Below are 25,817 nucleotides of genomic sequence, written 5' to 3'. Positions count from 1 at the left end.
GGCCCCAACCTGGAGCCAGGCTTGGAGTCTGGGCTAATATGCGAGTGCCTGGTGGCCGGGCCTCTGCCTTCGGGGGTCGGCTGGACTCAGCCCGAGAGGTTGATGTGGGCCCGACCTCCGGTGGACTCACCATACGCCGAGGGAACCATAGGGGATGGGTGCATTGTGGATTGGGTGACAGACGGTCGGGGGCTTGACGACCCGATCCCTGGACACAGTGAGAAGCTCTCGAGACATGGAATGACACCTCACTGGGCGGGAAGGAGCTTGTGAGGGAGGTTGAGAAATAGTGTTGAGATATTGTCGGCCTCACCTCCACCCACAACTTGGGTTCTGGAACCCAGCTATTCGAGAGAGACCGGACTCTACATTTCTCTGGCATTGCCCATAGCGAGAGGCGGTGGGTGGGTGTAGGCTCGCTTATAGCTCCACAGCTCAGTCGCCGTGAATGAGACGGTCCGCATTCCTGCGCCTTCAGCTGGTGAGGGGCAGGTGTCTCACGACCGTTTCAGCCTACCGGCCAAACGGCATTGCACGGCCCTTCCTTCTGGGTGTCTTTGGCAAAGATACTGGACAGTGCTCTGACCGGAGACTCCATTGTTCTTCTGGGGGATTTCAACACTCACATGGGCAGTGACAGTGAGACTTGGAGGGGGGGGGGGGATCTGAATGCGAGTGGTGTTCTGTTGTTGGACTTTTGTTCTAGTCACAGTTTGTCAGTTTTACAAACACGTTGTTCGAGCAGAGGGATGTCCATAAGTGCGCGTGACACCAGGACACCTTTGGCCGTAGGTCGATGATCAACTTCATTGCCGTGTCTTGGACACTGGTGAAGAGAGGGGCACAGCTGTCAACTGATTACTACCTGGATGTGAGTTGGATCTGCTGGCAGGCTAGGGGGACTTTGGGACTTTGCAAGCCCAAACGTGTTTTAAGGGTCTGCTGGGAACGTCTAGCAGACCCTTTGTCAGTGTGGTCTTCAACTCACACCTGCGGGAGAACTTCTCCCAAATCCCGGAGGAGGCTGGGGGACATTGAGTCCAAGTGGACCGCATTCTCCTCCATTGTCAAAGCAGCTGCTCGGAGCTGTGGTCGCAGGGTCTCCGGTGCCAAACCCTGAACCCAGGGGTGGACTCTGGAAGTAAAGGATGCTGTTGAGCTGAAGAAGGAGTCGTATCGAGTTTTGTTGACTTGTGGGACTCCGGAGGCAGCTGACAGGTACCTGCCGGCCAAGCGTACCTCGGCCCAAGTTGTTATGGAGGATTTCGGAGATGCCATGGAGGACGACTATTTGTCACGAAGAAATTCTGGCAAAGCTTACGGCGCCTCCGGAGGGGAAAGCAGTGCGCCACCAACACTGTTTGCAGTGAAGGCGGCGAAGCCGAGTTTGAAGCGAGTGGGATGAGGATCAACACCTCCAAATCGGAGCCCATGATTCTCGACCGTAAAAAGGTGGTTTGCCCTCTCCGGGTTGGTGGAAAGTCTTTGCCTCAAGCGTATCTAGATATTTAAGTATCTTGGGTTCTTGTTCCCGAGTGAGGGAAGGATGGAGTGTGGGCTTGACAGATGAACATTGCAGCAGCTGCAGTGATCCAGTCATTGTATTGGTCTGTCCTGGTGAAGAAGGAGCAGAGCCAGAAGGCAAAGCTCTCGATTTACCGGTCAGTCTACATTCCTATTTTCACCGATGGTCATAAGCTTTGGTCAGCTCACTACTATCAAAGAGGAAGGTGTTTCGGGCTCCCGCTCTGTGTTGTTTTCTGATCCTCTTTTCACTTGACTTGCGGTGTGGGCGTGGCCACGGGAGAGCTGGGAGAACATCACGTGACACACCTGCCATTCATTCCAGCTCATTCCTGCACTGCTACTTAGACGCTGGCCTGCTGACGCTCCGGTACCCGATTATGCCTTCATCTCCCAGCGCCAACCCGTTGTCCTCTGTCTTTTCTCAAGCAGGTTTTGCTGCTCTCCCGTGACCGTAGCGTTTCTAAGTTTCTTTTGTTTGCCAGAGTTTTTTGGTTCTCATTTTTCCGCCGCCTGCCCGCCGAGTAGTTGTAGTAGTAGAATTTTATCAACTTTTTGCATTCTCTGGTTTGGCTGTATTTTTAGTTTATCATCCCAGCCTTTGTTCATTCCTCTTCGACAGTGTATTTTTGTCAGTCTTGAGTATATTGTATCCTGCCCTGAGTATAATTTTATGTTATTCAGAAAGTAAACAGTTTGAACTTTTTATTAGTCTCCGTCTCTGCATTCTTTGGCCCCCAGCGATCTGAACCCGTCCGACCGAACCCCCACCACCTCCCCAGCTCTTCGATAACCATTCTGCCTACATGGTCTGACAGATACTGGATGTCCACTGGTGGGGTTGGGGGTATCGATGTCTGGTTGATTGGGGGGGATGTGGTCCGGAGGAACCGTCATGAATTTTCTGGTCATTCATTTTACATTAACATTGCTGATCTTCTTCGGGAGTTCTACAGCGAATTCTCAGACAAGCCAGGTAGGTCTGCAACCATTGAGGGGGGGGGGGGGGGGGTGTAATGTTATGGTCTCACACTCTGTATTATCTCCTGATCCTGTGTTTCCTAGTCTATTGCATCGTGCACGCTGCAACGAAGTAGTCAGAAGAACACCGTGAGACACACCTGCCATTCATTCCAGCTCATTCCTGGCCTGCTGACGCTGCCTTTGTCTTCTATCGCCTACCTGTAACTGCTGAAAATTGAACAATGTGCAAATTTAATCTAGTTAGATGATTAACTAATCTAGTTAGTTAATACTGGCTAACAATTAAAGATTGTGTGATTCTTGATGCCTGTTCTTTTCCAGATTGTAAACTGCTTTTGTCCAACGGAGGGCAGTGGTGAGCCTTGGATGAAACTCCTGCAGACCAATAACACCGGGTTTGTTTGTTTGTTTGTTTGTTTACTGACATTATCAGTAGCTAAGCTGGATTTCCTTCACACTAAATGCTTTCAGTGGTCTCAGGGTCCATCTGCTGAACGTTAAACTGATGTTTGCACACGGTGATCAGAACAGTTCAAACACAATCACAACACAATCAGACATTTCTGCTGTGGACAAAGCCAAGTCTACACAAATATATTGATATTAAAATACTGACTTTAATTTAGACACTTACACCAACTTATACATAAATGAGAACTTCGTGTGAGAGGGATGATGATGATGATGGTGAATTACCTTCCTTTTATGGCTCAGCATTTTAGCTTTATTTTTTTATATATTTTTTTAGCTTCATTGCCTTTGGATGTTGTTAGCGTTACATTGTTAACTAGAAAGGCTCTGAGAGCACAGACCTCCACCAAGCAGCTCGTTCCCCTCCTGATTTTTGAATCCATAAATGTTAATGTTAAAATGTTATATTTTGTTACTGACTACATTCTGGATGTAATTCGGTGGTGCGATAGAGTTCCCCACCCTTACGCCACATGACTGTCAAATCCCATGAACGTTCATCCATCAGAGCTGTGCGTGTGTGTGCGTGTGTGTGTGTGTGTGTGTGTGTGTGTGTGTGCGTGCGTGCAGCAGGTGTCCTCTCAGACAGACACTCAGGACATTTGAATGCTTCCCATACACACCTGATTTCCCTCCGGGTTATCCAACCGCCTGTTTCAACAGCACTTTGACTTTGTTTGTTTTAATGATGACTTTTTAATCTTGTTGTTATATAAAATGGGGGGGGGGGGGGGGGGGCGGGTCTGATCTGTTAGCATTTATCTTTAAGTCCAAATTGATCGGTCAGTTGATTCGATCTAACCTGAGAAGCACATTCAAACAAATATCTGATTTGAAAGATTTCAAATTAATTCAAATGCAGTGCGTGCGCACGCACACACACGTGCGCACGCGCACACACACACACGCACACACACGCACGGGGAGGTTTTAGAGCGTCTTGTTGTCTCTGTGCACTCAGACAGAGGATGCTCTGGTTTACGGTCTTTTACCAGGAACCCTTTTATTTTTTTGCTGGCTGCAGCTGCATTGTGGGTAACTTGACCATGAACAAGAAGACTAGAGATGAGAACACACTTTTATTTTTATATAGGAATCCATTTATGTAGGACGGCAACACAACCCATGGAAATCTCACTGAACTCTCTTTCATGGAATGGCCACATGTGACTTTGGAGTTTGGACGCATGCTTCTACTGCACCATTGCTAAGTGTTGGACTGCAGCAGCAGTCACATTGTGAACTAGAAAAGATCGTAGACCTCCCCCAAGCAGCTCGTTCCCCTCCTAACTGGATCCGTCCACATGGTGATCTGGATCAGCACCAGAAGGTTCTAGATTGTTCTTGGTATCTTTATACACCAACCATGAAAAGTTAAAGTGGATCAGAGTTGATGTGTATTTTTAACTGATTCTTGAATCCATAAATGGGTTTTTATGTTAAAATGTAATATTTGTTCATTCTGGATCAAAACCAGATGAAATTCGGTGCTTTCCCAACATTTCCTGAAAACGTCATCAAAGATCCGTCCAGAACTTTTGAGTTATCTTGCTAACGCACGGACGGCCAGACAGACGCCGGCAATGACATCACCTCCGGCTCGCCTCTGCGGAGGCGATAAGGAGCCCAACATCAAAAGAAAGAGAACTTTATAGAACACAATGCTTCACATGCAACTGAAGCAATTACAGGAACAAAGTGTCCAAACGTCATGGAAACAGTTTCTACAAAATAATGTAAATCAAGTTTACATTATGCCATTTGTGATCATTAGTGAGTACCGGTTATAATCGTCTATGAGATTCACTGGCAGCTTCATCGACATGAAGACTTGCTTTTTGAGGAATGGACGTTCCATTTTGAGTGACGTGCTTTTGCAGGTTCTCCACTAGGCTTTGCAGTTTGCACTAATTGTCTTGAGAAATGTTGACAGTGATGTAAGAAAAGCACCAAAGCGACTGAGAAAAACTGTAATGAACTAAATTGATGGGAAATGAAATCAGAAGCTAAGGACTGCAATACGTAATCTGAAATTAGAACAGATTAAATAACGAATTAAAGCAACAGTGGCCGAGTTTCATCAAAACGAAACTCCTTATCAGTTCCCTGGGATGGACAGACAGACAGACAGATAACACACCTTCCATTCCTTGCTCGTGGTTTTATTGGCAGCTTCTCTATAGTTCGGTGTTTTAATGTGCACAGCACATACAGCATGATACTTTATTAGGCCCTGTATAAAACTACAGGACAACAGATAAAAGGCATTTCTATAAAATTGTTCTAAGGCCACAGGACCCAGAATTATAGACAGTACAGCATCATATCATCTCATTAGCATTGAAAATGTTCCCTGAATGCAGACTTGTAGGCAGCAGAGTTACAGCAACAGTTTACAGTACGTGTGAAACGCAGTAGAACGGGTATTACTGATTGAAGACTCCCTGAGACGCGAGCAACACTGTTGATGTGTCCCAATCGAAAGCGTCCGTACTTTGATATTCCCTCAGTCACCTTCTGAAGTCATGCAGTTACGTCCAGTCTTCTGTCTTCGGACTCTCCTGCTGAGCAGAAACATTCGACTACTGTGTGAACTATTCCACGGCACGAGCAGCGCTCCTGATCACGCTCTGCGTCGTTAGCAGAATGGCTAACTTCTTGTTTCCTTCTCTTCCTCTTTTTGTTCCCAAAGGACAGACCTGAGAGATCGGTACCAAAAACCTGGACATACATACGAAACCGTTCGCATGATTGGATTCGACCAGACCGGTGGATGAGCACCGTCTTTGTCATTTGGGTGAAAGGACCCTGAGAAAACGTGAGGTTATGGGATGCTGCTGGGTAAAATCCACAAATCTGTGCGTGCCGAGGAGCCTTCCTGTTGAGCCACATGGTCAGCAGCGGTTCTGCACCTGCACGAGGACGCGGACCAGCAGAAAGTCCTTCAACGACTGCACTGGGGTGCCTGAGTAACCAAATAAGCAGCCGGGGCAGAGCGTTGCCCCCGGGTCGGGGATGGACGGCAGAAACATGCAAAGCAGCATCGGGGCAGCACAGCAAGCCCAGCTGTGGGTACCAGGCACACCGGCGTACCAGCATGCATCGCTGCCAGCCGGCCGAGACACGAGGAGGACATTCAAGCAGCTGCTCTGGGAGGAGACGTCACGGGACCACCAGTGCGGGGCTTCGACACTCATGCTGACAATTTATAGAATGACATGCATCTCTCAGAAGTGAGCCTGCGCGTGCTAGCTCAGCGTGGACGCCGGCGCCAGGTGAAGGAATTACAGCCCGAAGCCATCGCAGCGGCTCTTTGCATGATATTTGCTTGCGATCATTGTGACTTAATACCTAGCGTGTGTATTCAGCGCGGCGAGCCTCTCTGATCCAGCGGAGGCACAGAGGAAGCAGCGCAATGACAAGCAGGACTTTAGCCGGATACGACATGTGCTACCAAACGTGGAATGTTACGACCGAGATTCCAAACCTCCGAGATGAATGAGAGACGAAACTGGAGAGGAGAGCAAAGGAAAATGAGGAAACGGCGAGCGTGTGGCCGGTCACCTGTGTCTCACCGGTCTGGTCCCGTGGGTTCACTCCTCAAAACAGCCCAAAGAAATCCACGTCTAACTCCTGACAACAACTCCCCCCCAGCTCGGCCTGAAAATGTCCTCCTCAACTGCAGCTGCACACCTTCAGTTGCTTCGAGGTTATATTTGCAAAATATATACAGAAAAATATTGTGTTACTATATAGCATAGAGTACAGTCAAACAGCTGCCTGCAAATATTTCTCTCATGATTATCATTTCTAAAAGTAAATCTCCGGGTAAAGATAGCTGGAACGTGACAAGGTGCAACTCGGACAACATGGCCACCAGATCTGGGCTGCAGTCGGGGGGCTCAGGGACGAACACAAGGGCCGCTCTCTAGAGCGAAGGGGTGCATGGGCGGCGCCTCCGAGAGGCGGCGGCGGAGGCAGAGCGAGGCCCCACGGCGGGGCGGACAACTGTCCCAAACCTTGTGTTGCTGCGTGTTTATCCTGAGTGTGTTGTTGTCAGCGCGTGAGGAATGAGAGGAAATCCACACTGTAAGTGAGCCTGGAGGAAGAATGTCCCTCAATAGCGCTGACGCTACGGCCATGGGTCAACAGCTAGCATCGCTCCGTCTGCACTCCGGACACGCCACCCAGCCACAGCTTTAACCTGCCCAAAAATACGCTGCATGTAGGAGGACAAATAAATCAGCTCCACGGCCCAAACAACCTTCCTCCAACGCCCCCCCCCTGACGGCAGACAGGAAGGCACCGACGGACGCCCGACGGCGGCCATCGTCTCATCCAACGGCCGACGAGGAAGGAGGCGGGGCTTACTGGGGCATTATCCCCATGACAGAGCGTCTTCGAAGCGTTTCGCTTCACAATCGTCATTCCAATTAGAATGAAGAATAGCGATTGAATCTTCTCATTTTTGAGGAGGAAAAGCGTGAATTCTAAATCGCAGGTTGCATGAAGGGACTTGAAGCGAAGGTCGAGACGACTGGGTGGACGCTGTTTCCTAGCAGAGACAACGTTCCTGTCTCTGCTGCGCTGCTTCGGATCCAGCAGGCAGACTTATGGCTTCCTGTCAAACAGCTATTGGACAATCAGAAATAACTTGAAATAGCTCGAGTCCTGTCCCACAGTCAAGGCGACGGCGTCTCTGTAGCAGTTCAGCGCGTTGACCTTGCCCTTAAACTCCCAAATTCTCTCCTTATATAATGTCAAAGAGGATGCCTCTCTCTATCTGCAGTCTCAGAGGCCTGACTGAGATTGACGGCAGGAAAGTTCAGAGTTCACCCCTCTGAAGGGCTATAAACAGACCGCTGGAGGTTGTGGGGGTTTTTCAACGCCACCCTTCCCTTCTCCTTCCCACCTCTCGCTCTGGCAGTAAGATGATACAATTTCAATTAGGCTCCAGCGCCACACAAAGGAGTCGGAGCGCCGGGCGGTCACGTTAGCCGCACTCGTCGCTCGCTTCGTCCCCAGATCCGCTTCGCCGAAAACAAACAGAGTCCTGCGGTAAAAGTCACGAATACAAAAGCACCTTCTAAACACGGGAGTTCATTGAGTAGCAGCGAACGGCTGATCAATTACAAAAGGACATAAATAACGCATTCAGGATCTCGGATCTTACGCCGACAGTGAAAAGACAACCCTTCCTAAAAAAAATACAAAACTTGTTAAACATAAATAGAAGAACAGGTAGGTAACAAAAAGATCATGTGATACAGCGGTATAAAGCTTGGCATGAAAGTGCATCACGGCATGGAGCCCCCCCCCCCCCCCCTCCATAATGACAGTAATGAAGTCTATTTCTGAGGCCACTAGATTCTTGGCAAGAAGTGCGTCACCGTCATGGCGGGCGACACTCGGTTTCCTCTTTTTGTTTTGCCGTTCTTACTCAGGCCGATGTACATCCTCGGGTAGGCCATGGACTCGTAGGCGTTGTAGTTGTTGGCGAGCAGCGTCTCTCTGAACTTACACTCGTCGTTATAATGCGACTGAAAGAGAAAGAGCAAAGGATCATTCCCACACGTCAACCGTCGGAAGGCGCAGACGCGACAAAGGTCCTGGGTCCTGTTTCCGAGGCTGCGTTGTGAGGTTCGATGGCTTTGCTTTGCTTTGCGGGGCTGTTGTGAAGCGGTTTTTCGACGAGAGATTCAAACAAGGAACGACATTGTGAAATGAAAAATAATGTGAGATGATCCATTTTCTTAATTCTATCCTCGCTGAGTGGAATAATAGCAGGGAATGACAAACATCTGGTTTGTAACCCATTGGGAAATAGCCTCTGTTAGCATTAGCAGGTGCTTAACAATAGTGTGAGGAACGGGTTTACTCTGGACAGAACCAGCGAGGACCGTTTGTCTGCCTGGGACGTCCACACGGGGCAGCATTATTCCGGGATTCTTCCAAAGTATTTAGCGAAATGGTTTCAGACCAGTGACTGGATCCACTGGCACCATCAAAACCTGCAACGAGTAACTTCGCTGTGCCGGACTCTCATCTAACGTCTGCTGCACCATCAGTCTCTGAGCCGGAACACTGCATCCAGAATACAGACCGAGCAGCGCCACGAAGCTCCACGCCATGCAGGAACCGTGTGTGCGTGTGTGCGTGTGTGCGTGTGTGTGCGTGTGTGTGTGTGTGTGTGTGCGTGTGTGTGTGTGTGTGTGTGCGTGTGTGCGTGTGCGTCCTGCACTCACCGATCCATACAGCTTTCCTCGTCGGCTCATAGACACAAACAGTCCACTGTGGACTCCCAGCAGAGTGACCACTCCACGCTCCACCGGAGAGATCTGCAGAAGACCTTCAGGGACAACAGGACACTCCGTGAGACACTCTGGTGTCACACGGACGAGCTGGACACTCAGGAAGACACTCTGGTGTCACACGGACGAGCTGGACACTCCGTGAGACACTCTGGTGTCACACGGACGAGCTGGACACTCAGGGAGACACTCTGGTGTCACACGGACGAGCTGGACACTCAGGGAGACACTCTGGTGTCACACGGACGAGCTGGACACTCAGGGAGACACTCTGGTGTCACACGGACGAGCTGGACACTCCGTGAGACACTCTGGTGTCACACGGACAAGCTGGACATTCAGTGAGACACTCTGGTGTCACACGGACGAGCTGGACACTCAGGGAGACACTCTGGTGTCACACGGACGAGCTGGACACTCAGGGAGACACTCTGGTGTCACACGGACGAGCTGGACACTCAGGGAGACACTCTGGTGTCACACGGACGAGCTGGACACTCCGTGAGACACTCTGGTGTCACACGGACGAGCTGGACATTCAGTGAGACACTCTGGTGTCACACTGACGAGCTGGACATTCAGTGAGACACTCTGGTGTCACACGGACAAGCTGGACACTCAGGGAGACACTCTGGTGTCACACGGACGAGCTGGACACTCCGTGAGACACTCTGGTGTCACACGGACGAGCTGGACACTCAGGGAGACACTCTGGTGTCACAAGGACGAGCTGGACACTCAGGGAGACACTCTGGTGTCACACGGACGAGCTGGACGTCATCAGAAAGACCATCAATTCGGTTTAATCTGTATAATCCCATCAGTTTTAACACGTTTATCACTCACAGAACGATAAACGTTAACAACATGCAGGGAGATTCATCTCGAGTCACGTAAAGATAATCCTCAGATAATCCTCAGAACATTTATGGGTTCAATCTGAGTGTATTTGTACATGAAACAACATCAAAGCGTTCTGCTTGTTATTTTAACCAAACGATTCTGAACACGATGAGTCATTCTTTAGTGACGTGAGAATTCAGATTCCGATTCGATCTGAGACCTCTGCTGCAGTGTGCGTGTGTGCGCGTGTGTGCGTGCGTGTGCGTTGTTATTTCTTCTCCTTTAACAGCGACCTGCTTGCTGCTCTGTGTGTCGCTCCGTCGGTTCTAATCTGGATTATTCCAACATGGGATGAATTAGATTAAACTTTATGCGTAAATAAATATTTGTCGCTATTTCTGTCTGAACACGTGACGCGCTGCGTGACACCAGATCTGGCCCGAACCGATGGGGTTAATTTGTATTGACAGATGGGTCCGTGCTCGTGGCCTAACTTTAGGAGCTGGCCCGGATCACAGCGGGCTCCAGTTACAGGAAAGCACCGGCACACATGCTCAGCGGCACTACGGCAGGACTCCGGATGTCGGCGCTGGCACGGATCGATACCTGACATCCGAATCAGCGTCTCATTCACGTGTTCATTGGACTGGAGCGTGAATTCCGGATCGGGTGTAAATATCTGACATGAGAATCATTCAACTTCCTGTCGAAGCTCATTAGAAGATCGATTTCCGAACTTTGAGCTGTAAAGCAACAAGTTCGAGTCTCTTCTGGAGTCTGTCGAGGTGTGAGAGTCCAGAAGAGACTGGACCCGTCCGAACCCCGTCGGGACCATTTCAGAGTGACGTCACTTACTGTGAGGATTCTCGTTGTGCACTCCCGTGATTTTACCGTCAGGTAACACCTGGATGTGGAAGCCGATCCCCACGTTGCAGTAAAGGCGCCGCAGCCTCTTGATGCCGAGGAGATAGTCGCTGTCCCGGCTGACCTCGTCCCGCGTCTCCCCCGGGATCCGCGCCAGGGACCGGGAGTAGAGGGCCTCCAAGCGCTCCGCCGTCCCGTTCAGGCCGGGGGCGCATCCCACCAGCCCGGCCACCAAGACCAGAACCAGGATAGTCCGCAGGGACGCCAGAGAGCCCATCCCGGCTCCGGCTGTGGACGCAGCCTCCCGGCGTCTGCCTTTCCACTGAAGGGAGGATACGGAGGAGCGTGCGGACGCTGCGCTCATTCCCAGACCGACAGGCGCACTGGCTTCAGCGTGGATCTGCGTGGACGCCGTGCAGCCATGCCTCTATATTTATACCTACAGACACATTACATCACAGCTCCACTCTTAGAATACGCGCATTCTCGTGTTGGGGCGCACCAAACGGAACCAGACCGAACTGACGCGGACAAAGATGGGACTGAGTCCGACTGACAACAGAGCGCGTTGCTCAAAACGAACAATAAAAGCATCTTTCTGTCAGCTTTTAGCATCATATCATCATTTATGCCTGCGAGGATGTAAATAGGAAGCAGTCACGTGGAGACAGGAGACAGTTCTATAAAGGAACAATAACAGGAAGAGACACGCGTCCAACTCAAACAAACAAAAACACGCAAACTTAAAAAAGGGAAACCACGTCCCGGGCCCTTAGAGAAAACAATAGAAAGCTGTAGAGTGCTGACGTCACACCTGAAACACTTCCACACTCACGTGTGTTAACAGACATTCATATAATATTATTATGATATGCTTTGAACCTGCTTTTAACTGGTAGGTCATGTCGTGGAAATGTAATTTTATTGAATTCAGATTGGCCTAAGGCTTATTTAATTAGGGTTAGGGTTAGCAGCCGTACCCAGCTCTTTGATCTGTGGGGGGTTCAGTTCTGCTCTTTAATGACCATGAAGCGTTTTCTCACGTTGACACCTGTCTGAGCCTCAATGTACAGTAACGGCGTTTCTGAGGGTCCATGAATGCAGACAGATCTCAAAGACGATGTTTCTGAAATCCAACTGCAGCCAGTCTGGTGAACGGAAGGAGGACTAAAAGAATTAACAGTGGTCCAACAGACCTCCTCGAGGCCAAATTAAAGAATGATGGGCCTGCAGGACAGCTAATTGGACCATCAAAACAACATGTGGGCTGGTGGACAACTAGACATCTAAGATCCAGTGGAGCTTCCATAAAACAACATCCAAGAAATAGAATTTATTATAAAAGGTCTGATTCTATGATACAGCAGATGAATGAATAAAAAATTCATGATTAAAGATGGAGGCGGTTAAAACATTCATTATTAATGATGGAGGCGTTTAAAACATTCATTATTAATGATGGAGGCGTTTAAAACATTCATTATTAATGATGGAGGTGGTTAAAACATTCATTATTAATGATGGAGGCGGTTAAAACATTCATTATTAATGATGGAGGCGGTTATAACATGCTTTATTAATGATGGATGCGGTTATAACATGCTTTATTAATGATGGAGGCAGTTAAAACATTCATTATTAATGATGGAGGTGGTTATAACATGCTTTATTAAAGATGGAGGCGATTAAAACATTCCTATTAATGATGGAGGCGTTTAAAACATTAATTATCAATGATGGAGGCGTTTAAAACATGTATTATTAAAGATGGAGGCGGTTATAACATGAATTATTAAAGATGGAGGCGGTTAAAACATTCATATTAATGATGGAGGCGTTTAAAACATTAATTATTAATGATGGAGGCAGGTAAAACATTCATTATTAAAGATGGAGGCGTTTAAAACATTAATTGTTAAAGATGGAGGTGGTTAAAACATTAATTATTAATGATGGAGGCGGTTAAAACATTCATTATTAATGACGGAGGCGTTTAAAACATTCATTATTAATGATGGAGGCGTTTAAAACATTCATTATTAATGATGGAGGCAGGTAAAACATTCATTATTAAAGATGGAGGCGTTTAAAACATTAATTGTTAAAGATGGAGGCGTTTAAAACATTAATTGTTAAAGATGGAGGCGTTTAAAACATTAATTATTAATGATGGAGGCGGTTAAAACATTCATTATTAATGATGGAGGCGTTTAAAACATGAATTATTAAAGATGGAGGCGGTTATAACATGCTTTATTAAAGATGGAGGCGGTTATAACATGCTTTATTAATGATGGAGCCGTTTAAAACATTAATTATTAATGATGGAGGCAGTTAAAACATTAATTATTAAAGATGGAGGCGGTTATAACATGCTTTATTCATGATGGAGCCGTTTAAAACATTAATTATTAATGATGGAGGCAGGTAAAACATTCATTATTAATGATGGAGGCGTTTAAAACATTAATTATTAAAGATGGAGGCGGTTATAACATGCTTTATTAAAGATGGAGGCAGTTATAACATGCTTTATTAATGATGGAGGCGTTTAAAACATGAATTATTAAAGATGGAGGTGGTTATAACATGCTTTATTAAAGATGGAGGTGGTTATAACATGCTTTATTAAAGATTGAGGCGGTTATAACATGCTTTATTAAAGATGGAGGCGGTTAAAACATTCATTATTAATGATGGAGGCGTTTAAAACATGAATTATTAAAGATGGAGGCGGTTATAACATGCTTTATTAAAGATGAAGGCGGTTATAACATGCTTTATTAAAGATGGAGGCGGTTATAACATGCTTTATTAATGATGGAGCCGTTTAAAACATTAATTATTAATGATGGAGGCAGGTAAAACATTCATTATTAATGATGGAGGCGTTTAAAACATTAATTATTAAAGATGGAGGCGGTTATAACATGCTTTATTAATGATGGAGCCGTTTAAAACATTAATTATTAATGATGGAGGCAGGTAAAACATTCATTATTAATGATGGAGGCGTTTAAAACATTAATTAATAAAGATGGAGGCAGTTATAACATGCTTTATTAATGATGGAGGCGTTTAAAACATTCATTATTAATGATGGAGGCGGTTAAAACATGCTTTATTAAAGATGGAGGCGGTTATAACATGCTTTATTAAAGATGGAGGCGGTTATAACATGCTTTATGAATGATGGAGGTGGTTAAAACATTAATTATTAAAGATGGAGGCGTTTAAAACATTCATTATTAAAGATGGAGGCAGTTATAACATGCTTTATTAATGATGGAGGTGGTTATAACATGCTTTATGAATGATGGAGCTTTTTAAAACATTAATTATTAATGATGGTGGCGGTTAAAACATTCATTCTTAATGATGGAGGCGTTTAAAACATTAATTATTAAAGATGGAGGCGTTTAAAACATTCATTATTAAAGATGGAGGCAGTTATAACATGCTTTATTAATGATGGAGGTGGTTATAACATGCTTTATGAATGATGGAGCTTTTTAAAACATTAATTATTAATGATGGTGGCGTTTAAAACATTCATTATTAATGATGGAGGCGTTTAAAACATTAATTATTAAAGATGGAGGCGGTTATAACATGCTTTATTAAAGATGGAGGCAGGTAAAACATTCATTATTAAAGATGTAGGCGTTTAAAACATTAATTATTAAAGATGGAGGCGGTTATAACATGTTTTATTATAGATGGAGGTGGTTATAACATGCTTTATTAATGATGGAGCCGGTTAAAACATTCATTATTAATGATGGAGGCGTTTAAAACATGAATTATTAAAGATGGAGGCGGTTATAACATGCTTTATTAAAGATGGAGGCGGTTATAACATGCTTTATTAATGATGGAGCCGTTTAAAACATTAATTATTAATGATGGAGGCAGGTAAAACATTAATTATTAAAGATGGAGGCGGTTATAACATGCTTTATTAATGATGGAGCCGTTTAAAACATTAATTATTAATGATGGAGGCAGGTAAAATATTCATTATTAATGATGGAGGCGTTTAAAACATTAATTATTAAAGATGGAGGCGGTTATAACATGCTTTATTAAAGATGGAGGCAGTTATAACATGCTTTATTAATGATGGAGCCATTTAAAACATGAATTATTAAAGATGGAGGTGGTTATAACATGCTTTATTAAAGATGGAGGTGGTTATAACATGCTTTATTAAAGATTGAGGCGGTTATAACATGCTTTATTAAAGATGGAGGCGGTTAAAACATTCATTATTAATGATGGAGGCATTTAAAACATGAATTATTAAAGATGGAGGCGGTTATAACATGCTTTATTAAAGATGGAGGCGGTTATAACATGCTTAATTAATGATGGAGCCGTTTAAAACATTAATTATTAATGATTGAGGCAGGTAAAACATTCATTATTAATGATGGAGGCGTTTAAAACATTAATTATTAAAGATGGAGGCGGTTATAACATGCTTTATTAATGATGGAGCCGTTTTAAACATTAATTATTAATGATGGAGGCAGGTAAAACATTCATTATTAATGATGGAGGCGTTTAAAACATTAATTATTAAAGATGGAGGCGGTTATAACATGCTTTATTAAAGATGGAGGCAGTTATAACATGCTTTATTAATGATGGAGCCATTTAAAACATTCATTATTAATGATGGAGGCCGTTAAAACATGCTTTATTAAAGATGGAGACGGTTATAACATGCTTTATTAAAGATTGAGGCGGTTATAACATGCTTTATTAAAGATGGAGGCGGTTAAAACATTCATTATTAATGATGGAGGCGGTTAAAACATTCATTATTAATGATGGAGGCGGTTATAACATGCTTTATTAATGATGGAGGCGTTTAAAACATGAATTATTAAAGATGGAGGTGGTTATAACATGCTTTATTAAAGATGGAGGCGGTTATAACATGCTTTATTAAAGATGGAGGCAGTTATAACATGCTTTATTAAAGATGGAGGCGGTTATAACATGCTTTATTAAAGATGGAGGTGGTTAAAACATTCATTATTAATGATGGAGGCGTTTAAAACATTCATTATTAAAGATGGAGGCGGTTATAACATGCTTTATTAATGATGGAGGCGGTTATAACATGCTTTATTAATGATGGAGCATTGTAAAGGAACAGGGATGGGATGGGATCAGCGGTGGCTGCAGCAGCTTGAACCTGCCTGTAGATAGCGTTGGGTCACATCCCTGACAGAGGCAGCTGTTCCAGGTGTTCTGAAATGATGGTGCAGGTAAGCCGGAGGTGGGCGTGGCTCCTCATCACTGAGTAACGACTGACGGCGTCAACACGCTGATGGGCATCACAGCTGGAGTTGAGCTCGTTCTCCCCTGTCACGTTGCTTTTATTTGTTGTTTGTGTTGCCCTGAAGTCTTTGTGGTTTTCGGTTGCGTGTCAGCCATGCGTTCTGCTGAAGGACAGAGGTTTTAGTTTTCACTGGGTGGCAGCTGCAATCCAGAGCGGAACAGCAGTTTGTTCCCTCAAAGGCATGCACTGCATGTGACCATTCCTAATGGCAGAACAGTGCACGTCTTTAAAAACGGACTTTTTTCACTTTTTTTAAAAAATTTGGAAACATGTCGAAGAAACGTCAAAGAAACTTTGACATTTAGAAGAACCAAAATGGTTTTGATAAAACAAACATTCATCTTGTCATTGACACATCAGCTGCCCGTTGTCACAGCGCCGTAATGCTCACTCAGCCAGCGCCACGTTCCAGCTCTCAGGCTGACTACCTGAACCTTGTACTTTGCAGTATACGTACCCGTTTTCCTGCCTTGTCCGTGAACTTCAGGCTCCAGCCACCTGTCGTCCTGCCGCCCCTCCTGGTCCAGTCGTCTGCTCCGTCCTGTCCTGTTTCCTCCATTCTGCCCTGCTCCTGGAAACGCAAGACCTTACCTGTTTGCACTGCTAGCCTGTATCTGCGCGGGGTTCCTTGCCTGGTTGTTCCCACCCATCAAGCCAATTCAAGCCATAATTAGTTTATTTCCTTCCCCTCATCTTCGTCACGCCGACTAATCGTGTGATGTATCAGAGCTTTATTCACATATGACCAGGCATCCGTGTCACATATGTGTGTAACATGATCACGTATGAGTCCATTTTATCTTGGGTCATGTTCTATAACTCCAAACAGAGGGGAGTGACGCCTCCTCTGATACTGCTGGCCCGGCCCGGTTGGATGCGGGCCAGCAGAACAGCTGCCGGGCCGGATCCACTAAATGACGTACTGATGAGCTTTTCTACATTGTGTGATCCCTGTGGAAAAGGAACAATGGGTAGAAGTGCTTTTACCGACCCAATGCTGTCACAGACCGTATGTATCTTTAGTGAAAGAGAAACCTGACAGTTGTTTCAAGAAATACTGAAATCCCTTCACCCAGCGAAGGAGGCTCAGAGGAGAGAATTAGGACTCCAGTTCTACACAGCAGGCATAATTCATCCCTCACCCCCGGTGTCCACCAAGAGGTTTGGGTATTGCCGCCACTGTCAGGCCTGGCCCGGATGGTGGAGCCCGGAAGTAGGAGGCAGAGGTGGAAGTAACAAATACCAAATTTATTACCCAAAAATAAAGGAAAGGAAACCGGAAACAACCAAGGGACCTACAAAGTAGCAACAGAACAGAGAAGGTACAACTAAGGAGAACCGCCAAACAAAAGGACAAAAGGCAAAAAGGGTGGCGGGGCCAGAGGCAAAAACTGAAAGATACTCAACCGTGGAATCAACGACCAGGTCAGAGTAAACAAAGCGGAGCACGGGAGATTCACCGAGGACCAGGGAGCAGGCAAGGCAATAGGCGGACGGAGGACGGAGGACTTGGTGACGGCATGGATGATGATATCCGAGTACCCGGCACTGGTGGGACCTGGGGTTTTATGGAGGCAGTGTAATCAGGGGTGATGTGGTGCAGCTGCTCCGGTCTCAGGCCATCTCCCGTGCTCCGTGCCGCCATCTGGTGGGCAAAAAGCGGAAACACAGTTGGCATACGTCTGGGACTTTGACAGCCACGACAGGCACCGACAACCTTACGGCCACAGCACCGATCGCCCGCTTCGACAATAGGAGGCATGAAACATGGTCCACTCTGACTCAATGTCCCCTGCCTCCCCCGGTTCACGGTCGAAACTCTCTCGGAGGTGGGAGTTGAAGTTCCCTCTCACAGGAAACTCTGCCAGACATTCCCAACAGACCCTTACAATATGTTTGGGCCTGCCAGGTTTGTCCGGCATCCTCCCCCAACCATCGGAGTTGACTCACCACCAGGTGATGATCGGTTGACAGCTCCGCCCCTCTCTTCGTCGTCCGCAAACTTAATCAGTTTAACTGACTGATGGCTGGAGATACAGCAGTTGATGTACAGGGAGAAGAGCCAGGGGGAAAGTACACAGCCCTGGGGGGATCCGGTGCTGATAGTCCAAGTGTCCGAGACCGTAGTCCCCAGCCACACAGTGATCCACCTGCAGAGGGAGTCGAGCACGTCGAGCTGGAGCAGCTTCTCCTGGGGACAGGGGTGGCATTCCTCCCAATCACGCCCCTCCAGGTCTCACTGTCATTAGCATTGAAGTCCCCGAATAAAACAAGGGAATCCCCAGAAGGAGCACTCTCCAGTACCCCTTCCAAGGACTCCAAAAAGGGTGGATACTCTGAACTGCTGATTGGACCATAGGCACAAACAACAGTCAGGATCCGTCCCCCCACCCGAAGGTGGAGGGAAGTTACCCTCTTGTTTATCGGGGTAAACTCCAACATACAGGCACTGAGCCGGGGGGCAATAATTATTGCCTTCCCTGGCCGGCGCCTCTCACCCGTGGCAACTCCAGAGTGGAAGACAGTCCAACCCCTCTCAAGAAGAGTGGTTCCGGAGTTCTTGCTGTGTGTCAAAGTGAGACCAACTATATCCAGTTGGAACTTCTCAACCTCGCACACCAGCTCAGGCTCTTCCCCACCAGAGAGGCGACGTTCCACGTCCCTCGAGCTAGCTTCTGGAGCCGAGGATCGGACCGCCAAGGTCCCCAGCTCACAAAGCACCCAACCCCTTTGAGCCCTCCTACGGGAAGGAGGCCCCACGTTGCCTCTTCAGGCTGTGCCCGACCGGGCCCCATGGGTAAAGGCCCGGCCACCAGGTGCTCGCCATCGTTCCCCACCCCCAGGCCTGGCTCCAGGAGGGGGCAATCTGATATCAGAAGTTTTACTCCAGATTGACCCGGTTCTAGAATATCTGGCTACCAAACTGAGATCTATTATAACACACAATGAAACTCTTACTTAATTGTACGTGTGTATAGACAAACACAGAACCTGAAGAGAATTGCAGTAAATTATTTAGAAACACACTTTAATGTCAGTTCTGTTGGCCATTTTATGCATAATTGTAATTTAATCAGGGGACATTCGATCTGGTCTCTGTGGTACTTTGTGGGGGTCTTGCATTACACCACCAACACACCAGCATGTACATACACCAGGAGTGTGGTGCTTATATCACGTTCTTAGCTCAGTTCTTTGGACTCATTGGTCTCTGGGTTAGATCATGTCTCCTTGTCTTGACGTCATGTCCCACCCTGGGTGGACCACGCCCTCTTTGGTGAGAAGTAGCTATTAATAAAAAAAGATGGGCTAGTGATTTCTACAGGCTAGTACAGGTCACACACAGAAAATACTGCAAAATACGTACCTACTGTGAGATCTAACTGCATGTATTTTTAACACGTGCATTGGATCGATGTTGACATAAAACAATAAGTTGAAAAATATTTAAATTGTGTAATTGTGTCGATTCTGATTGACTCGGTCCAGGTGGAATTTTTTTTTTTTAATGTTTAGCTAAAAAGATTTGAGCTTTATTGTAAAAACCGGGTAGTCAGTCCAAACCAGCAGACAAATCAGAAGAGCAGCAGGCAAAGGGAGAGTTCCAGAAATCAGGCAAGGGTCAAAAACCGGGTAACCAAGACAGGCAGGCAGATCCGAAGGGTTTGCCCATGCCTGGGTTAGGCAAACAGGTGACATCAAAAACAGGCAGAGCAGGTCCACTGGAGTCAGGAGTCAGAATCAGGATCAGGATCATGTGCTGGAAATCTCGCAAGGGTCTGTTGTCTGAGCTGAGTGTATGTAGTGTCAGGGCTGATTACGGATTAGCTGCAGGTGAGCATGAGAGCACAGGTGAACGGAATGAGCTGCGGATCTGGAAGACAGGAGAAGTTAGTGCACGGAAAAGCTGTGACACTACTCCATATTCAGTTCCTTTCAATGTTGAACATGCAGGAAATCTTGAGAATTCTGTGTCTTATGTCAGGGTTTGGTCTTTGGCCAGTTTATTTTGGACAATTTTTATGTTTTAATCACAGGTTCGGAAATAAAGGGATCGTAAAGCCCAAGATGGAGGAAAGTTTCTGTAATATTGTGGCAGTGCTTCTCAATTATTTTCTGTTACAGAAAAATTGTTAAGTATACCTCTGCATAACATTGTATCTTTATTAACAACAAAGAAAACAAAAAAGAAACCTTACCTTACAACAAATAATACATTTATTAACATTGTTTTTAATTCATCTGAAATTAAAATAAATTAATGAATTAAATCCTGATTCAAACTACAAACATTTTTTGACCAACTGAACGATTTAATACTAAAAAATATACATTAAAAAATAACAAATTAAAATTGATCAGCAACATTAACTCAGGAGCACAATAGATAAAACATTTTAACTTGCTCGTCTCCCACCGTGAAGCCAAGCGCTTTGCTTTCTTAACTCTTTCTCTCGCTACCTCCGTCTTGCTCCGCCTCTTTTCATCACTGTTAAATATTTTTTCATGCCATCTCTTGAGGGATTCGTTCATTCACTGACTGGACGTTACGTCATAACTCCCGCTCTTTGCTGTGTGAAAAAAACATTCACCACAGAACTAATACTCCTTGCGCATACTCTGACAATGAACGCGCCACTGCCACCTACTGTAGTGGATGTGCAATTACCGTACACTTTAATCTAGTACACCGGCAAAAGAAAAGCATGCTCCTCGGAGTGTTATACGCACCCACCTGGCATCGCACCGCACCATCGGGGTGCACCCCACTATTTGAGAAACGCTGGGTTAGGGTCAGGTCTGGGTTCGGGTAAGTTTCGGGTTAGGGTCTGTGTTCGATGTTATGGTCAGGTTTGGGTTTAGGTTTGGGTACGGGGCAGGCTCGAGTTAGGGTCAGGTTTGGGTTTGGGTCAGGCTCGGGTTACAGTTTGGGTTAGGTTCGGGTCAGGTTTGGGTTAGGGTCAAGCTTGGGTTCGGGTCAGGTTTGGGTTAGGGTTAGGTTTGGGTTATGGTCAGGCTTGGGTTCGGGTCAGGCTTGGGTTAGGGTCAGGTTTGGGTTATGGTCAGGCTTGGGTTAGGGTCAGGTTTGGGTTAGGTTTGGGTTCGGGTCAGGCTTGTGTTAGGGTCAGGTTTGGGTTTGGGTCAGGTTTGGGTTTGGGTCAAGCTTGGGTTTGGGTCAGGTTTGGGTTAGGGTCAGGTTTGGGTTATGGTCAGGCTTGGGTTCGGGTCAGGCTTGGGTTAGGGTCAGGTTTGGGTTATGGTCAGGCTTGGGTTCGGGTCAGGCTTGGGTTTGGGTCAGGTTTGGGTTTGGGTCAGGCTCGGGTTATAGTCAGGTTTGGTCTAGGGTATGGGTTCGGGTCAGTACGGGGATAGGTTCTGGGTTCGGGTCAGGCTTCATCCTGTAGATGGTGACAGGACCGTGTGGGATGCATCTCCGGCCTGTGTGTTGCCTGCAGAGGGCATCGCGCAGGTTTCTGTCCCCAGCCCTCCAGCCTCCATCTGCCTCTAGGGGTCGCTGTTCACAGGAGAACTGCCCCGTCGTCAGCAGCTGGGAGCTGTGGTCAGTTTTAACACCGTTCAGCTTCTGCATAGTTTGTCCTTCTTAACTGTGAAAACAAGAATACTTGCAAGTACAAAAAGTTCCTTTTGTTTACATGTAAATATAATAAGTAACATAAAAGAACTGCAATCATACATTTGTCAGAGGAATAGTTTGTTTAACACATTTAATACAAATAATACAACACGCTGAGGATGTGCACCACTTTCAATCAAAGCTTCATTAATGGTTTATAACTAAACCGCTTCAACGAGAACAGACATTATTTAGTTTGTGAATCCCCTGGCTGGCATGTATGATGGTAAATATAGATTACGTCGCTGTCAATCAATTAATAAATGCTTAAAAACTCATCAATTAATAGAGTTTGTACATTTTAAGGACAGAAATGGAATACACAGATGAGCAATTACACTAAATAATTAGCTGGCTTTGTATAAGGTGTATCGTTAGCTTTCGTTAGCTTTCTAGCGGAACGCATCATCTGAGGAAGGATTATAAATTGGCCCATAATCCCCATCTCAGCATCCTCCTCGCCCTGCATGTAGGAAAAGGCGCTTCTTATTGTCCAGTTGATGCTGCTCCATCAAACGGGCCCTGAGAGGAGCGCCGCTCTGAAGTCCTGCGTCCCTGTTGAGTAATATTACAGTCTGGCTTTCACAGCGAGCCGCGGCGACGCGTCACACTTTGCATGACGCCGTTTCTGCTTTCAGGAGGACCGGCCTTGTTTATCGACCATGTCTTTTGGTTTGGCATTTTAAAAAAGTCTAAAAGTCTGAGGCAGCGGCGTTTCCCAGGCCCCTCTAGGGAGGAGCCATTGTCCCCGGCCAGGAAGCCTCCCCAGCCCGCAGGTATAGAGTGACAGGGCTTTATGTGCAGCCGCCTATAGATGGGAGGGAGGCCAGGCCGAGTGCGTCCATCCGGGGGAGATGCTGCCCGCTTGCATCCACATTCTGCTTTGTAGTTGCTGCTCAGCCGTGTCGCAGCAGGTGCAGCAGTCTAATACATGAGCTGTGGTCTGAGAGGGAGAATGTCACCTGTAGAGTGAGAAAGCCCCTCCCCCAACACTCACACACACACACTCACAAAACATGTCTAGTCAGGAGTCGTCAGCATAATGGAGCAGGTCATGACTCTCCTCTGAACAGACACTGTATCAGAAACGAATGATTCCCATGCATGGCGGAAGGAGTGAACCAATAAACAGGCATCGGGGTTTAGGAACGGCGACGCCCCCACAAGAAACAATATCGAAAGCAACATCTTCAAAGGAATGCTGAAAGAAAGGAGCCAGTCGTTTCTCCTGTTGTTGTTTTTTATGTTAGAACCAAGTGAGTCTTATAAATAACTTACAACACGGCATCAAATAAATATTATATCATTAGTGTAATATACAAAGTAGGTGTTCAGTTTAAAACGGACGTTGGAAGAGTGAGTCCGTCCCTCACTGTCTCTCTGCTGCATCGCGTCTGTCCTCCCAGCTGCAGGCAGGAAGTGCTGCGAGTCGCTGGTTAATCTGGTTAATCGCTGGTTAATCTAGTTCACACTAGATTTACAACAGCAACTGTTCAACTACATGAAGATGTGCGTTTACAAGACAGACGCATCTCCAGGAAGTCTGACATCGGGAAATGAAAGAGTTAGACGTGTGTGTTGGTTCTCTGCCCGCCAGTGGCAAAAGCTTTGACTGATCCAAGACGGGATCGGTTCCTTTCCCGTCCCCGGGTCTTCCATTGTGGTCGACGGTAACGGGTCCTTGTCTGGAGGGCTCACCGGCCCACCGGGTCGACTCCGCCCTGCAGCGCCAGCTCAGTCACCTGGTCGTTTTCTCCGGCTTTTCCTGGCATGGTTACGGCGTCTGCGGCGGTTGCCACGGCGATGCGTGTGTTGGCGTATGTTCTGACTGTCTCTCAGCTGTCTCACCATTTCATGGTCCTTGTTGCCCAACACCCGGGGCAAGAACAGCGAGGCTTTATCTGTACTTCTGGTTTTAAAGCCCCGCCGCGGCCGGCCTTTGCCGTTAATGGAAACGTACCACTGGCGCTTGGCGCTCGCGCGCCGTCTGCTGCTGCCGCCCCCTGCTGGCTGGTCCGTGGAATGGTGGCGGGACGCGTAAGTGTTGTACCCCAGCTCGTGGATCCGCTCCACAAACTCACACTCTCTGTTGAATATTTCCTGAAAGGGAGAGCAGTGGGAAAGAGTCAGCAGTAGTTTACCTGCATGCTTCTGATTGTCGGGGTAAGAACTCGTTCGGTACCGGTTCCGTCCAGCCCAGCTCTGCATCGGATGCCTCCAGCAACCCACACCAGATCACCCCGAAGAAACCCACCGGCTGAACACGACTGTATCCGTCATTAAACGCCATTAAACTGAGCGTTAAAAGCAGTGATGCGCCGTGGTTGACTAACGCTACGACTACGGTAAACCGCTGCTTCCTGCAGTGCCCCCTGTTGGCCGGTTAGGGTATTTGGTGCTCAGCAGGGCTTAGGCCAGACACTCTGCTTCCTGCAGTGCCCCCTGTTGGCCGGTTAGGGTATTTGGTGCTCAGCAGGGCTTAGGTCAGCCCTCTGCTTCCTGCAGTGCCCCCTGTTGGCCGGTTAGGGTATTTTGGTGCTCAGCAGGGGTTCGGCCAGACATGGTTAGACGTTCAGGGGAAACACACATGGACCGGGGAAGTGTCAAACAGGGCTTTGTGTTTAGAGAGGTTGGAGAGGAGATGAGGACCCACCGAGGCATACAGCCGGCCTTTATTATTCATCGCCAGATATCTGCCAGAGAAAAGGCCCTTAATGGCCACGACGCCCACGTCCACTGCTGTGATCTCCAGGATGCCTGCGAAGGTAGGAACAGCAATAATTAGCGCGCTTCAAAGACATCCGGTCTGTGTGAGGTTCAGGTGAAGCACAAAACAGATTCAAACTGGAAACGAACATGAAGTCCATTCGCTCCTTTGCTGTTGTATCTACCACCTGTAGTTCATGCAACGTGCTGATTGGCTGATTGGCGCTTTAATCAATCAATGGTCGCTGACTGATAAGAACCGAGCCGACTTCAAACAGAACCGGAACCTGTGCGCCGATGGCAGCGGAATAAGCCCCCTGCCTCACACACACACCTACCCGCACACACACACACACACACACACACACACGCACACACACTTCAGCCTGGCTCAAAGTGACACTCTGATGGATGCTGCGAAAATCAGATTGATCGTGATCGGGTTAAATCTAATCTAGTCTGAATCTCCATCTCTTTTTTTGGACTCAGCCCGTCTTGTTATTTGCTATTAAACTCTGCCTGAGCTGAACCGGAACCGGGCGCGGTACTCACTCAGCGGGTTGCTCTCCTCCAGCGATCCGTCGATCTTCCCGTTAGAATTGATCTGTAAATGATATTTAGTCGCGCAGTAGAGCTTCCTCCGTCTCGGCGCTCCTCCGAGGTGCTCGTACACTCCTCCGCGCCCCCCCGCGTCCCTCCGCTGCCGGGGGTCGCATGCCCGTCCCGGCGCGCAACTGGCCCGGGGGCGAACGGGAGTCATCAGGCTGAGCAGCACCAGCAGAGGTATCGTCAGCATTGTGGCGAAGGCTGCGGGGTCCCATCAAAGTGTCAGCCCCCCCCGCGGACAGAGCTCCAGCCTGGCGCACATCCACTCCTCGAGCCGCCCGGAGGCCAGACGCGCTCCTGCTGCTGCTGCTGCGGTTCCGACTGAGCGCGGATGGAAGAGAAGCTCAACTCCGAGCAACTGATACAAAGGAAAGGGGGGGCCAAAAGGTGGCAGCCCCGCGTGGACGCAGTGACACAGTGGCTTAACGCGGAACAGCGCGCTCCTCTGAACTCCTCTGCGCTCCTGAGAGAGCAATTAGACGTCCCAAATTATAGGAGGGCACAGCCGGCGCAACAGGTG

At 47.2% G+C, this 25,817-nt stretch overlaps 2 protein-coding genes across 3 annotated transcripts; both read right to left on the bottom strand.

The window, feature by feature from the left end:
* Positions 1–5,131: 5,131 nt before the first annotated feature.
* On the bottom strand, positions 5,132–11,544 carry fgf4 (fibroblast growth factor 4). 2 transcript variants are annotated; one of them, XM_068758699.1, is made up of 4 exons: positions 10,989–11,544; positions 9,225–9,328; positions 8,420–8,519; positions 5,132–5,543 (listed from the first exon to the last, which is right to left on the bottom strand). In XM_068758699.1, the coding sequence occupies exons 1-4, from the start codon at positions 11,359–11,361 to the stop codon at positions 5,503–5,505; spliced, it is 618 nt and encodes a 205-aa protein (XP_068614800.1). In that variant the 5' UTR covers positions 11,362–11,544; the 3' UTR covers positions 5,132–5,502. The 2 variants fall into 2 exon arrangements, with proteins under 2 accessions (XP_068614800.1, XP_068614782.1); XM_068758681.1 differs by lacking the exon at positions 5,132–5,543 and having other exon boundaries at positions 8,343–8,519.
* A 12,175-nt stretch (positions 11,545–23,719) lies between these two features.
* On the bottom strand, positions 23,720–25,487 carry fgf3 (fibroblast growth factor 3). The gene is made up of 3 exons (XM_068741816.1): positions 25,244–25,487; positions 24,639–24,742; positions 23,720–24,085 (listed from the first exon to the last, which is right to left on the bottom strand). The coding sequence occupies exons 1-3, from the start codon at positions 25,485–25,487 to the stop codon at positions 23,720–23,722; spliced, it is 714 nt and encodes a 237-aa protein (XP_068597917.1).
* Between the last annotated feature and the right edge of the window lie 330 nt (positions 25,488–25,817).

Source organism: Brachionichthys hirsutus, chromosome 1 (genome assembly GCF_040956055.1).
Source record: "Brachionichthys hirsutus isolate HB-005 chromosome 1, CSIRO-AGI_Bhir_v1, whole genome shotgun sequence".
NCBI lineage: Eukaryota > Metazoa > Chordata > Actinopteri > Lophiiformes > Brachionichthyidae > Brachionichthys > Brachionichthys hirsutus.
This window is presented reverse-complemented; position numbering and strand designations above follow the sequence as displayed.

Excerpts from the sequence above, each read along its gene's own strand:
- fgf4 (XM_068758681.1), bottom strand. The coding sequence starts at position 11,361 with ATGAGCGCAGCGTCCGCACGCTCCTCCGTATCCTCCCTTCAGTGGAAA. Across the intron at positions 9,329-10,988 it reads GCACAACGAGAATCCTCACA|GTCTTCTGCAGATCTCTCCG; the intron begins GTAAGTGACGTC and ends TTGTCCCTGAAG. Across the intron at positions 8,520-9,224 it reads GAGGAAAGCTGTATGGATCG|TCGCATTATAACGACGAGTG; the intron begins GTGAGTGCAGGA and ends TTTCTCTTTCAG.
- fgf3 (XM_068741816.1), bottom strand. The coding sequence starts at position 25,487 with ATGCTGACGATACCTCTGCTGGTGCTGCTCAGCCTGATGACTCCCGTT. Across the intron at positions 24,743-25,243 it reads GGAGGAGAGCAACCCGCTGA|GCATCCTGGAGATCACAGCA; the intron begins GTGAGTACCGCG and ends CTACCTTCGCAG. Across the intron at positions 24,086-24,638 it reads AAGGCCGGCTGTATGCCTCG|GAAATATTCAACAGAGAGTG; the intron begins GTGGGTCCTCAT and ends TCTCCCTTTCAG.